Raw genomic sequence first — 12,810 nt, forward strand, 5'->3', positions numbered from 1 at the left:
GGAGAAAAGGAAAATGGAAAGAAAAAAGAAAAATATAAAGAAAAAGTGTAGGTAAAGAAAAAGTAAGACAAAGAGAAAAGAAAAATAAAAAAGGGAAAAAAAAAAAAATTCTCCACTTTTGTTTAATTTCTTTTGGTTGTTTTTGTTACCTCAGTCCCCTCTTCCAGAGCCGCACCACAAGAAAGGATTGCCCCAACTCCGCTCTCCTTTTAAAATGCTTCCTTTTATTTCAGTGGTTGTACATTGGGTGAATGAATTTTAACGTCACAACAGAAATAGAATGGCTATTTAACAGACCACTAGTAGTTATATGCTGAAAAAGAGTGAATGGTGGGGTTTCTTCTAACTGTTACCGAAATAGTCATTGTACGTGCCGTCAATTATGCTGGATGAGAGAGGCAAACTAAAAGGTATTTTGGTGAGGTGCTGTGTCCTCTGAAGAAAATAAACACTGAGACATCTCAAGTTACTTGAAACCATGTCCCAGCTACAGTATTCACTGTCTCTGTGTTGGCCCATCTCATGGTTCTTTTAGGGGGGTTTACTTGTTGGGTTTTTCTTTAATTAAACAAAGCATCTAAAATTTAATCATTTCCGTTAGACCTTTTTTTTTCTTTTCCTTTAAATATAAACAAAGTTTTGGCAAATAATATTTATACAGAAAAATAGGTTTTAGGCTCTTCCCAAATTTCGAAGTAGTCTATAAAATTACTTTATAAATAAATAAAATGCAGAATCTGTTGTACAGGTATTTGCACATCTCTGTAATTGCCTCCTTACTGTGTTCTAGCGTCGGTTTGCACGCCTGCGGTTTTCAGGAATATATCACAAAGTCGAAGTCGGAAAGTGGATTCTCTTATTAAAAATACATTTTTTTTTTCTCTCTTTCTTTTTTTCTTTTAAATGTTTTTTTTTTTGTCTGTCAGTTTATCTGGATGAAAGGCCTGATGTTTCTGAAGCTTCATCATCCACGGGCAGAAAAAAAAAACCAGCAGTGTCGGATTACTTGTAAAAAAAACCCAGAATACCGGTTATTTTGAAACATAAAAAGTTCACACGTAACAATGTCCTGAAGAGTTATCTACATAAAATATTTAAACAACAGGGATAATTTACCATTTAGTATTATACAATACGCTACCCAAATGCCTAAAGTAACTATTATAAAAAAATAAAAACAACTTTGACAGATAATAGGCAAGTTGCAGTGTCAACTACCTAGTTATAATGACTGAGAAAGTCTACAAATATTAGTGTTTTAATAGTATATAATGGTGATACCTTAACTGCTAAAGTAACAAGTTAAGATACGTTATCTTGCCACAAATTAAAACTAACGCAACGTTACAAGCACTATGTTAATTTTACAATCGAATTGTGATCAGTTTTTCCTTTCTTCTTTTCTTCCAGATGATCAAATCTCCAGCTTTATATATATATATGTTTTATATATATATATATATAAACAGAGAGTAATTAGACATCGGACGAACAAGATTTAGCCTGGAAAATATCATTTCCTAGACGAATAATTACATGGTTAGTGCCTCCGGTCGGTTCAGAACAGGCAGCGCTGCCAGCGTTTAAAATAGTTTACAATCAATCTGAAGAGGTTAAGTTAAAATACTGCAATCACTAATAATGTCCACATAGAAAACTTATGCTGCAAACAATTATACATAATATCCATTAATAACAGCTGTCTCGTTCTATATTTTTTTTTGTTTGTTTGTTTTGTTGTTTTTTTTTTTTAAAACAATAATTTAAAAACTATGTCATTCATGTGATACATGTGCAACATATAAAATGTGAAGTATGAAATATTTGGTACAATAGTGCTTGAAACAAATCTCAACTCAAACAAAGGAAAATTTAATTACACATATATAATTACCTTGTAAATCAACAAAGTATTTTAAAAAAGTAAACAACATTAAAATCTGCTTCATCCATATATATGTATGTATGTATATATAACATGTATATAATTGTATTAAAGATATCTTCATACATTTGTGACATAAAATATGTTTTTAAAGAAAAACAATTAACCGTTTTTTGTTGTTTTCCTCCACTCTAATCTGGTTACAATCTTATAATCCAATTAAAAAAATGCAAATACAGTAATGATTTACTAAACTGAATCTCATTCTACATTCTTAGTGTTCAGTTAATAGTCTAGATTAAAGTCACCCATGAAGTTGAAGTGACTCAACTGAATCTTAATTAAATTAGCGTATCATACAAATCTCACTATCTACAGCCTTCTTCTTCGCCTTTGCTTTTCTTAGTTTGGTCGGTTTTGTTTGTTTGTTTGATCGACTGATTGATTGATTTTACACTTCTAGAAGTAACTTCTTAACAGCTTGGATCTTTTTGGTAACCTGATTATGAGTTTGAAAGATTATTTGCTTCTGGTGAGATTTCACCGTTGGCATCAGGCTCACTTTCATCAAGTCTGATGTGACAAAATTTAGGCACTTCTGCAAAGTCTCTTTTAAAAACATTATAAATATACTTGTAAAATAATATTCTCAAGACTTTGTTCTTTTGGGGACTGAAAGGGGTATGAAGTTCATACTGTGCAACATTTTTAACTTTTCTTCTGCTATTCTGCTATGATTCAAATGCAACTTCTCCATACAGGTCAAACACCAACCATGCGCATCGAAAGAATTTGTGCTTCACTTTGGGCTTCTGGTTAAACATATTCAGGTTTGGCAGGGTGATGTGCAGGACACTGGGCACTGCTTTCACTTCTGCTGTCTTGGAATCAACTCGCTAAGGGAGCAAAACCAAGATTCATTTACTTTTTTATGTTTCAAATCGAGAAGAAAAACTCCCAATCATAGCTCGGGTGAAAATCAAACCTGCAACTGGGATATAGGTTTTTAGCCAATACAACTTAGTTATTGCTGAGCTCGAAAGATTCACCAACACCGAATCTCACGAGACTGACTTAACTGGACCATTTCCGTTAGGTATAGTTATGGAGAAAAGACATTATCTTCAAGAATTAAACTATGCTTAGAAAAATCTTTAAAACTAAATGTTACCCTTTTATGTCTTGAAACATCACAGCTGGTATTCAGGTAGTTAACTATTTTAGGTTGGAGTATAGTAAGCATACCATATTTAATATTCATATATGACATAGCAGCACTAGCTTTTTCGAGTTTGTGATTTGTCCATAAGAACAAATTCTTGACTTAGCATGCAGTTTGTGGCAACTCTAGAGAGGAGGAGACGGGGTAGTATGTACAGTAGCCATGCTTGGCCGTCCGCAGGGAGGCTTCGTGACACTCTGTTCCGCTCCTGCCGGCTATTTCAGGATTATCTGTGAAGAGAAAGGAAAGCGTGACCGCGCTTTGAGGTGACAGGGGAGAGCAGTTTGCCCAGACAGCTGGTGCTACACTAGCTAAGCTCAGGGGCAGCTCATACTGGGCAGCATCCTGTATCCTCACACTGCCCAGGAGGTGTTTGGGTTTCACAAGCCTGCTTGTCTTCCTCCCGTATGCATGTCCTCCTGTGTGAACAGGCAGAGGCGGTTTTTCGCATGTCAAAATACCGGGGATGGCACCAAGGCCACAAAGGGAGGGTCTGGCCATAGGTGGGGTGTGCATCCCCAGCACCTTGGCTGTCAGCAGCGGGGGAAGCAGTCTTGCGCCTCCTGAGGAAGCTCAAAAGTGCATTGGTGCCTGGTGCTATTCTCCAGTTCCCACAGTATCAGAACAATGAGGGGAAACAGTGGAGGCAGGGCCCCTCACCACTAGCAAGCAAAAAAATGTACTGGGGTGGCTGGTTTCAAGAAGCTGAAGTGTCTCCTCAGTGCACTTCTAGCAGCTGCTTATTTCCTAAAAAAAATAATTATCTGCAGGTCAGTGAACGTGAGAGGGTTTTTGTCACGCTTCCTTATGTCAGGGGATCCAGGAGCCTGATTGTAACAGTACCTCTGTGCACCTAGCTAGTCACTAACCTTGCTGCTTTACCTCCACAGCGTCTCAAACTGAGGGTGCAGCAACCATGTATACAGAAGCCAACTCTTACACTTCCAGGGCCATGAAGGTTAAATGCACAATGTGCCCAGCAACTGACTCAGCCTGCTCACACCATTGGAGAACAGTTTGGACTCCCATCACCTGCCTGAAACGGGTGTCAGTGACAGTGATGTCCACAGCCAGCGGTGTGGTGTTTTATCACCTCCTTGCTCATCTGTGCTCCAGACTTAAGCACAAGTCAGGGAATTAGAGTGCATTGTCTGCTCTTCCTGTTTAATTTGGCATGCAGTGTATTTTTAAGTGGTACACAAAACAGTCATGACAGCACTCTGACCTACTTCTGTATTACTAGACCGCTGCTTAATGCAGTATTTATTTTAAAAAGGAGGGAAAAAGAGATGTTTTGAAAATAACGTCAGCAACATACTACCTCTGACATACAGAATGCCAAAACAGAAACATGCTTGCCTCTGCATGGAAGGACCTTGCGCTAGTTCACTGCCCAGTCACATCTTAGCATGCCTCACAACTACGGAATCACAGAATCAACCCGGTTGGAAGAGACCATGGCAATAAGTTCCTCATCCAGTCTCTTAAACACTTCCAGGGACACTGACCCCACCACCTCCCTGGGCAGCCTATTCCAACGGGCAATCATCTTTCTAAGATGAAGCCTAAACTTCCCCCTGCACAGCTTGTGACTGTGTCCTCTTGTTCTGGTGCTGGTTGCCTGGGAGAAGAGACCAACCCCCACCTGGCTACAACCACCCTTCAGGTAGTTGTAGACAGCAATAAGGTCTCCCCTGAGCCTCCTCTTCTCCAGGCTAAACAACCCATAACTGCCATAAACGAACCATAACTGCCTTGCGCTCTGTGCACAGCTCCCAGCTCCCTGATCCTCCCTAATTTGCCAGTGTGCTAAAAAGTCATCTTTGATTACCGTCAGCATTGAAGATCTGGTGACACATGGGACCCCCTTGTAATGACACAGTACAAACACCTGATGCTCCAAAGGGCATACATACAACAAGGACATACATTTTTAGTGAAATTCCACCCACTGTAAGTTTGTTTGCTTAGTGTCTATCTTCTGTTTCCTATTGAATTAACAAAGAAATGCCTTTGCTGTAATAATAAAGCTCTGCCTGTGATCACCTTGGTCCATCTGCAGCACAGTACTTTGACAGTATGTACATAGAACGTAGCTGTGCTGAAAATGAGAAGTGACCAAGATTATCAGCACTGATATTTTTAGCATATTACAAACCAACATGTCAATGTAATTAATAAAGCAGCTTTAGCTATATTGGGTTAGATATAATCACACAAGTGTATTGAAGGGAACCTAAGGTCTGATTTAATAGGACACAAATCCATTCAGTGTGAAAAAAAACAAAACAAAAACCCAAACAAAACTTGAGACACTGCAGCTCCCTACTACACTGTCTGCCAACTTTTGAGATAAACTTGTATTTTCCTATAGCTTTTTTCCTCCCTATCCAGAGAGACAGATCACTGTCCCTTATGGCAAGGCATCCTAAAAGGTTAAACACACAAGACTGATGCTCCCAGTTTCCCCAAAGTGTGCCCCAAAGAATGAGGAGGGCCTAATCTCAGGTTGTTTCTTGGGATAAGGATAGGATCCTCTCTGGTGCTTTGGTTAATGCACATGCAACTTGCCCTGCTACATACCAGGTAGGACAGAGGGGTCCTGGGCAGTGTGAAGGAGCAGGGATCCCTTCTCTGCCCTGCTCTGGCAGGTGCCAGACCCAGCTAAGGACTTCCACCACACCATCCCTATTCCTGCCATTTCTCCCCACTTTCCAAACTCGCCAAACAGCAAAGACAATGCAAACACTTTCCTGTTGTGCATGAACATGTCCTGTTTATGTGGCTGTGGGCAGAGAAGGAGCAGCTGGAGCTTCCCTCACCATGCTTCTCCCACTGCCAGTGGCTGTGGAACTGGCTTGCTCCCACCACATTGTCCTTGCTGTGCTGCTCGTGCAGGGGATGTAACTAGGGCATGTTGCACCCTGGCTATTTCTAGTACACGTAGGAGTCCTCCCAGGGAAAAAAAATAAAACAACAAGTTTCTCTCCATCAGAACAAGCTTCTCCAGTGCAGACACACAGAACTACATTTTTAAAAGGAATTTTTAAAGCTTAGCCAGAAAGTGTAAAATGTATCCCATAGTCTTTAATTATATGTTCACACCCTATTTCTCAAAAGATATCACAACTCTGCCATAGCTACATACACATGTATCAGCTTCTGCAACTGGTTTTGTGTTGGGTTTTTTCCCCCCACTGCGTCTGACAGAGGCACATGAAATGCTAAACTACTTTATATGGAAAACACACTGTGAACCTCTTCTGTTTAATCTACAAATGAAGTCATAAACTGTGATGGAAGACAGAGGATATCTATGTCTGCATCACTGCTAATTGCTCCATCGCTTGCATGCTGAAAAAGGAGAAGCTGTACAGAACATACTGACAAAGCAACATCTTTGAATACTTACTACAGGGTCTGTGCTCTCTTGCTACTTGTAAATAGTTCCAACCTTTATGTTCGCTGCTGTTTAAAGAAATGCACATATATATGGCTTGTCGTGTTTGCAGTGAGACTTTTGTATCATTGCACTTAACAACAACTTGCTATGTGTTGACACTTCAACCGTAGTGTATGCAAACATGGAAAACTGAGAAGTAAGACTGTACAACGAGTGTGCATTGTCCCATGTACAAAGGTTGACAGGGCAAGCATGGGAAAGCATTTTACCATGCTCTGTACAGGTAAGTTCTGCAGGTGTGGATACAGATGTGCCAGAAAACATACCTGCTGCTGCTGCTGCAGTAAGAGATCTAACAAGTACACTCTTGCTAGCATAAGGAGCATGGCCTGGCACTTACTTGTCTGGGGGAGTAATACACATAAGATTTAATAACAGAAAAGGGAATTTTTTTTGGAGGCAGTCACAGACGTAGCCTCTCTGTTGCCTTCTTGCTTGGTACCCATTTGAAGTGCCAGAAAGCTGGCTACCCTTTAGACTAAAATCAGTAAAATTGTGCCAGTGTTACTAGACCTCACTGAAACCAGTAATACGGAATGGACCTGGATTTCTGCAAACTACTTTTCTAACTGCCAAGAAGCATTTGCTCTTCCAAATTTTCCAGCTCTTCAGAGGTGAGATTTTCAGCTCCCTAATGCCAAGACTTTCTCTCTTTTCTATCAGAGCATGCCTCTTTCAGACCTTTACTTTCAGAACTTCAGAATGAACACAGTGGTCATTTAACACCCCTGTGCAACACAGAACATTCTGAAATGCAGCCAGGGTGTATCATCCTAAGGGTGATACAGTTCTGAAGTGTCATCCATGGGAATGGCAACCAAGAGAGATGTTCGGGCCAATGGCTGCAGCTTCTCACTGGACTATAATGCATGCTATGCAGAAGACAAATCAATGTCAGCCAGGGATTTCCTCATCTAAGGCATCTATGATCAGTTTCCGTCTCAAGAATTATAAAGCAAAATGGTGACTCTATTTTAAATTACGGTGGAAAGTCCACCTTTGTGAGCTGTTTTCTGACACCCAGGTTACTACATGCACTGCTTTATTCAATACAGTTTACAGAATTAATGACATTACCTACAACCATGACTGGATAACAGGAATTTCAAGAATACTGTTTGGCTTGAATTTTTCTCTTTCAAAACAGAGAACACACAAAGCAGAGTCCTCTGCTCTCTTGGTGTTAAATTTTGTTTCCAGTTCCAGGAGTATTACACAACGATGCGTACGGGAAATGTACCATTCTGCATGAACTCAATGAAGGTGAACTCTTGTTCAACTACAGGCATGTCACAGTGGATCTGCTGGAAAACATGACCTTGCATCTACCTCCGATGTGCGTCTCTTTCAGAAATTTTGAAACTGCTTTTCCAAATCACACTTTGCTCTGCAATCACAAACACATTTTAAGGGGGCATTTGACCTCCATGTTGCAAAGCACTTATCCCTCCAAAAATGAACTCCTACATAGTTAACATTTTAGATTGCTCAGCCTTTCATTTGAAGAACAAGGTAGTAACAGGAGTTTCTACTAGACACAATTCATCTCCGATGGTTTCAGACATGCACGCCTCAGCTGGTTATCCTATTTTACATCTTCCTAGTCTACCTCAGGCAACTTATTTTATCCTGAGGCAGATTATGAACTCATAATGCTTTTTCCCTACCCACCAAATGTAAGAGTCTGCAGCAATCAGTTCACACTGAGGTATTTAACTTTTAGACACCTGTGTCAGAGCAGATGAATCCTTCCACAAGTGACGTTTTCTGCTTTCATGTTTTTTGCTCAAGTAGCAGACTGGTCAGATATATCTAGGGTATACATTAAAAACTACAGATATTTTCAGACAGCTGGCTCGTATCAAGCTGTCTCATAACTTCTCCTGCTTTCTAAAAATAAAACTAACACCAAGTATTTCTTCCCTTTGACATGAAACCCAAGACTATTTATATTTCTCCAGGCCTTTGGGAAATGTTTCTATCTCTTTATTTATCATTTTCTCTTAGAATCTTCATTGGTGGCCTGCACCTTGTTCTTTGTCTTAAAAATAAATCAAGTTGTTGTTTTGTTTTTAAATTGAACATTTACTGAGAGCAGTCACTACTCTATCAGTTATGCTTGATCGTACTTTTTACATAGCTTTGCAGATGGACTTTTTTCACCTCCTATTTCTTCATGACTTCAGCAGCAGCATGTCCACAAAGCACCAACCCAAGTTTTCCAGTCCAAACCCCACCTTTCCAATCCCCTCCCACTACTACTTTTCCAAAGGATGGGATTTGTTCCTGTCCTCAACTGGTTAATAGCTGAGACAGCTTTAACTCTCCCTTGTGTTAAAAGCAGCCTGCCTGCTCCCAACACTCAGGGTAGAAAGGTACTCAAGCACACACACACCTCATCTCTCCCACTTTAGATGTCATCCTGCCCCTTTCACTGCTCCTGGCACCAGCTGTAATCCCTGACTGGAAGTCTCTTCCTGGTGTAGTGTCTGCACATCACAGGTCTTGTCACTGCTGCAAGAGCCTCCCTTCCTCCTCTCCACCGAATATATTTGCATATTTGTGCACCCATCTAACCTCAGGCCTGCCTCACTCATTTCTCCCTTTCCACTTTCAAAATTCACAGTCACCAGTTTGCACTTGTGTAAAACTAGTGTCATCTTCCTACAGAGTCATCTGCAAACACTATAAAGAAAAAACTCTGAATAAACATATACCCAAACAAAACCTAAAGGAACTACTAATAGCGTTGGAGGGACCTGCTGAAAGCAATTTGTTATCCCTAGTATCACTGCTGAAACACTTCCATCACTTTTCATAAACACACACTGTGCTCCACCCTGTGTCACTGTCACTGGCTTCTTTCCTTTGCTGCTCCTTTTCTCTTGATGGCCAGAAACCTTGTTCTCATTCCCAGCATACTGTGATCTAATGTATATGTGCCTAAGTTTTCTCACTAACTGCAGATCTCTCTACATCAGGCACGAAGGAGGATTTTTATCATATTGCTTCTCCATTAACCCACTGCATCCCTAATACATTTGTCTACTTTGCTCATCAATAAGGCAACCTCTGACTTATATATATAAAGGGTGAAATATCTAGGTCACAGATGATCTCCTCAGTTGCCTGACCATACAGTGATTAGTATAGGGGGCATCAGGTGTTTCCTGAGGGGTGGAAGCCCTCTTTGTTTGGCTTTCTCACAGCCCATCCTCTGCCATGGTAATTCTACTGCCCTGCCCCACCTTCTCTTTTCTTCTCTAAATCTGAGTGTCTGGTTCTGCCTGTCCCATATCTTGATAATACACCTCTGGAAATTGCTGAGGGTCAGATGTCCATGCTGAAGTAGCCACATCTACTAGGACACTTTCATTCTATCAGGCACAAGCTTCTTGGTCACTGGGGTGTCACAACAGAGACTATGTCTGAATCCAGCTCTTCATGATGATCTAAAGAAAAGATCAAGGCAACCTTGGCATCCCAAAGGACTCAAGGATTTGACAGCATCATTCCTCTCATTTAATATTCACAAAGTCCTGAAAGTCTACAGCCACTTGTGCTGCTAACTCCTTAGCATGCTTAAGCATTTCAATCAAGTAATAATGTATAATATTAAAGTTCAACTTAATAGGTATTTACTTACTCTGAAGAAACAGCACTAGTTGCTTTAAAATTGAAAGCAATCTGGCTTTATTTATTCTTCTTTAAAGTAATAAATAATGCAGTGCTGAAAATTGATCATAACATAGTCTAATATATTCTATCAAAATCTATTTTTAGCTAATTGCACTGGCAGCAGACAGACTATGTAGAAATGAGAAAAATATTGCTGTAATATCTTAGGAGCATGCATACAGTGCCTGTTTTGAATAGCCACTCAATTTTACCTTTCAGCAGGTCTGAGCTACTGCAATCATCTGTGATTTTTACTTCTTATTTTCAGGTCATTTCCCTTCTCTTCTTGAATTTTAGAAATGCCAGAATAGGCTTATGCAGAGGAACTGAGAGCACAAAGGAGTGAAAGGCCAGGTAGAAGTTGTGTTTTGATCTGTGAACGTGCTTGTACTCCTCTTGTAGGGCTGTTACTTCTCCAAAACTGCGTTTTCTTAGGTGTCCTTACCCATTTTTTGTTGTTGTAACAAAACCTGCTTTACGTTTTCTTCTTACACATCATGCATGCCCAAATCATGCAAACTAAGGCTGCCACTACACATATGGCATCCCTTTTAGGTGAACACTGTCACTGCACACAAAGGATGATTAGCTGGCACTTCTGCAGGTTCCCCAGCAGCAGCCACCACTCTGAACCCCCCTCTCCCAAAACCTGGCACTCCAGATCAGACTCCAAGCATGGGACGGTCCACTGCAACATCCAGAACTGAACTCAAATGCGGAAAGCTACCACAATTATGTTCATCAAGGTTACTCATCAGATACCGCTCTGAGGACACCTATGCCAGTTTTATAAAACTTACAATTAGAATAGAATAGAATAGACTAGACCAGACCAGACCAGACCAGACCAGACCAGGTTGGAAGAGACCTTCAAGATCATCGTGTCCAACCTATCATCCAACACCACCCAACCAACTAAACCATGCAACCTAGCACCCTATCAAGTCTCCTCCTGAACACCTCCAGTGGCGGTGACCCCACCACCTCCTCGGGCAGCCCATTCCAATGGGCATTCACTCTCTCTGTGTAAATACTGTAATACTTACAGCTTCTCTGAGGAAATCTGAGGTGAAATTTCTCTGAGGAAATATTCCTGACTTTTGACTGCTTACTGCTTCCTTAACTTTCTTCTTATCTGAATACTCTCACAGAAACAGAGAGAGGACTGCGTGGCACTGGAGATAATATTGCACCAAAAACAAAGTCTGTCAAAGTTAACAAATCTCTGCCTCAAGATGAATGTCATGACAGGCATTATGTTGTTTAGTTTTTATGATGGAAAAAAACCCCAGACTCCCATGAGCTCTGTGTATGTGGTAAGCTCAATGAAACAAACTCATTTTCCCCAAAATGCCCTCAAGACAAGTTGACCTCAGATTTTTTTTTCCTCTGTTTAAATAATAAATAAATGCCCCCAAAGACTTTTTAACTAAATTTCTCAAAGCATCATTTGTGGAATAATTGAAAGCAGGAGCACAAAAGAGCTACCATATCAAATATAAATACATATTTTGAAAGATAACCCAGTCTATAACAGGAAAGGGAAATACGTCTTGATTTTTTGTTACATAAAAGAAGTGTTTGCCTGCGCTTTACTGCTCCTGTTATGTGACACTGCCATCTAGCAGGCTACCAGGGGAAATCAGGTTTCAGGTCACTTCTATAGGGGTGACTGTGTGTGAGGGGAGAATTAAAAACAACAAACAAACAAAACAAACCCAAAACAACAAACCAAACCGAATGAAACCAGATTTTTCCACTTCTTCCCACTGGCATCTTGTATATGAGCACGTCATCTAAAACTCAGCATGCCAGCCTGCCAGAAGTCTTCAGCATCTGCACATAATCATACAATCATAGTATGATAGAATTGTTAGGGCTGGAAGGGACCTCAAGGATCATCTAGTTCCAACCCCCCTGCCATGGGCAGGGACCCCCCACACTAGATCAGGTTGCTCAGAGCCCCATCCAGCCTGGCCTTAAAAACCCCCAGGGATGGGGATTCTACCACCTCCCTGGGCAACCTGTTCCAGTGTCTCATCACCTTCATGGTGAATTTCTTCCTAATAGCCAATCTGAATGTACCCACTTCTAGTTTTGTTCCATTTCCCCTAGTCCTATCATTACCTGACACCCAAAAAAGTCCCTCACCAGCTATCTTGTAGTCCCCCTTAAAATACTGCAAGGCCACAGTAAGGTCTCCTTGGAGTCTTCTCTTCTCGACTGAGCACAACTCCCAACTCTCTCAGTCTGTCCTCACAGGAGAGGCATTCCAGCCCTCCAGCCATCCTCGTGGCCCTTCTCTGGACATGCTCCAGCACCTCCAGATCCTTCCTATAACTGCATCCCTCCAGAGCTTTATGCAGCACTCTAGGTGGGGTCTCCCCAGAGTGGAGTATAGGGGGAGAATCACTTCTCAACCTGCTGGCTATACTTCTCTTGATGCAGCCCAGGATGTGATTGGCTCTCTGGGCTGCAAGTGCACACCGGTGGCTCATGTTGAGCTTCTCATCCACTGGCACCCCCAAGCCCTTATCTTCAGAGCTGCTCTCAAGCCAGTCA

General features: G+C 41.0%; 1 protein-coding gene across 7 annotated transcripts in view; it reads right to left on the bottom strand.

Moving 5' to 3' along the window:
* Positions 1-204: 204 nt before the first annotated feature.
* Positions 205-12,810, bottom strand: part of MBNL2 (muscleblind like splicing regulator 2) — a 118,378-nt gene continuing 105,772 nt past the window's right edge. For 5 of the 7 annotated variants that reach the window (XM_068167251.1, XM_068167479.1, XM_068167529.1 and 2 more), the window contains one exon: positions 3,224-3,337. In XM_068167251.1, the coding sequence (XP_068023352.1) occupies positions 3,323-3,337 (15 nt within the window). In that variant the 3' untranslated portion in view covers positions 3,224-3,322. Of the gene's footprint in view, positions 3,338-12,810 lie in introns of all 7 variants that reach the window. The other 2 variants (XM_068167415.1, XM_068167600.1) reach the window with 1 other exon arrangement.

Source organism: Melanerpes formicivorus, unplaced genomic scaffold (genome assembly GCF_026170545.1).
Source record: "Melanerpes formicivorus ecotype bairdi unplaced genomic scaffold, bMelFor1.0.p_v2 SCAF_1, whole genome shotgun sequence".
In the NCBI taxonomy this organism is placed as follows: domain Eukaryota; kingdom Metazoa; phylum Chordata; class Aves; order Piciformes; family Picidae; genus Melanerpes; species Melanerpes formicivorus.